Source organism: Mizuhopecten yessoensis, unplaced genomic scaffold (genome assembly GCF_002113885.1).
Source record: "Mizuhopecten yessoensis strain PY_sf001 unplaced genomic scaffold, ASM211388v2 scaffold9995, whole genome shotgun sequence".
Classification (NCBI taxonomy): domain Eukaryota; kingdom Metazoa; phylum Mollusca; class Bivalvia; order Pectinida; family Pectinidae; genus Mizuhopecten; species Mizuhopecten yessoensis.
Genome location: NW_018408326.1, coordinates 31154 through 32698, shown reverse-complemented (window position 1 = coordinate 32698; position 1545 = coordinate 31154). Strand labels below are relative to the sequence as shown.

The 1545-nt window shown below is 43.8% G+C and overlaps 1 protein-coding gene across 1 annotated transcript in view; it reads left to right on the top strand.

Moving 5' to 3' along the window:
- LOC110459278 (tankyrase-1-like) overlaps nt 1-1545 on the top strand; it is a gene marked incomplete at its 3' end in the record, with an annotated part of 70827 nt that overhangs the window by 38366 nt on the left and 30916 nt on the right. The window contains exons 13-14 of the mRNA XM_021511461.1: nt 33-62; nt 1048-1116. Of these exons, the coding sequence (XP_021367136.1) occupies nt 33-62; nt 1048-1116 (99 nt within the window). The remainder of the gene's footprint in view (nt 1-32; nt 63-1047; nt 1117-1545) is intronic.

The window sequence follows — 1545 nt, the reverse complement described above, 5'->3', positions numbered from 1 at the left end:
GTGGTGATAGAAGTGAGGTACGAAAAGGGTAGGCCCCTGACTGGATTGGTGATAGAAGTGAGGTACAAAAAGTGTAGACCCCTGAATGGAGTGGTGATAGAAGTGAGGTACGAAAAGTGTAGGCCCCTGACTGGAGTGGTGATGGAAGTGAGGTACGAAAAAGTGTAGGCCCCTGACTGGAGTGGTGATAGAAGTGTGGTATGAAAGATGTAGGCCCCTGAATGGAGTGGTGATAAAAGTGAGGTAAGACAAGTGTAGGCCCCTGAATGGAGTGGTGATAGAAGTGAGGTAAGAAAAAGTGTAGGCCCCTGATGGAGTGGTGATAGAAGTGAGATAAGACAAGTGTAGGCCCCTGACTGGAGTGGTGATAGAAGTGAGGGACGAAAAGTGTAGGCCCCTGAATGGAGTGGTGATAGAATTGAGGTAAGACAAGTGTAGGCCTCTGACTGGATTGGTGATAAAAGTGAGGTATGAAAGGTGTAGGCCCCTGAATGGAGTGGGGATAGAAGTGAGGTACGAAAAGTGTAGGCCTCTGACTGGAGTGGTGATAGAAGTGAGGTAAGAAAAGTGTAGGCCCCTGACTGGAGTGGTGATAGAAGGGAGGTAAGACAAGTTTAGGCCCCTGACTGGAGTGGTGATAGAAGTGGGGTACGAAAAAGTGTAGGCCCCTGACTGGAGTGGTGATAGAAGTGAGGTAAGACAAGTGTAGGCCTCTGACTGGATTGGTGATAAAAGTGTGGTATGAAAGGTGTAGGCCCCTGAATGGAGTGGTGATAGAAGTGAGGTAAGAAAAAGTGTAGGACCCTGATGGAGTGGTGATAGAAGTGAGGTAAGACAAGTTTAGGCCCCTGACTGGAGTGGTGATAGGAGTGAGGTATGTAATTGTTCACCTAAGTGCAGTAGGTCATCACTGAATTGTTTGAGACTAGATAGCTAGTGACCTACCAAAGGGTATTCACCACTGTTCTAGTGTAGTTTTATACAAAAGATGCATGGTTTTGGAATAATAATACACATATATTTCAGATGTCATCTTTGTATTGACAGACTGGGGTGACCATTAGAGATACTGCACGGTTTTCACGGCGACCAGACATCATCAACTATATTGATAAGGTAGGAGGACTGATCTTAATGGAAGGTAAAGATTCCATTTCTCTGTAAAAACATAAAGTGCATATCTCTGTAAAAACACCAAGTGCATATCTCTGTAAAAACAACGAGTGCAAATACATGTATGCCTCCTTTGGATTGATTAACTCACAAACATAATTATACAGTAAACCCTGATGTAAACGTTTTGGTACTTTGAATATATGGGGTAAAAAAACGTCTCTGGATCATTGTGGATAACATTTTTGACAATTCATAACCAAGTGTCATTCAAGCATATTCCCGTGATACACAATATCTTGGTGATATGTATGAACCTCACTGTAAAGGTGAAGGGGAATAGACTGGAACTGTGGTTCATACAACAGACTGGAACTGTGGTCCATACAACAGACTGGAACTGTGGTCCATACAACAGACTGGAACTGTGGT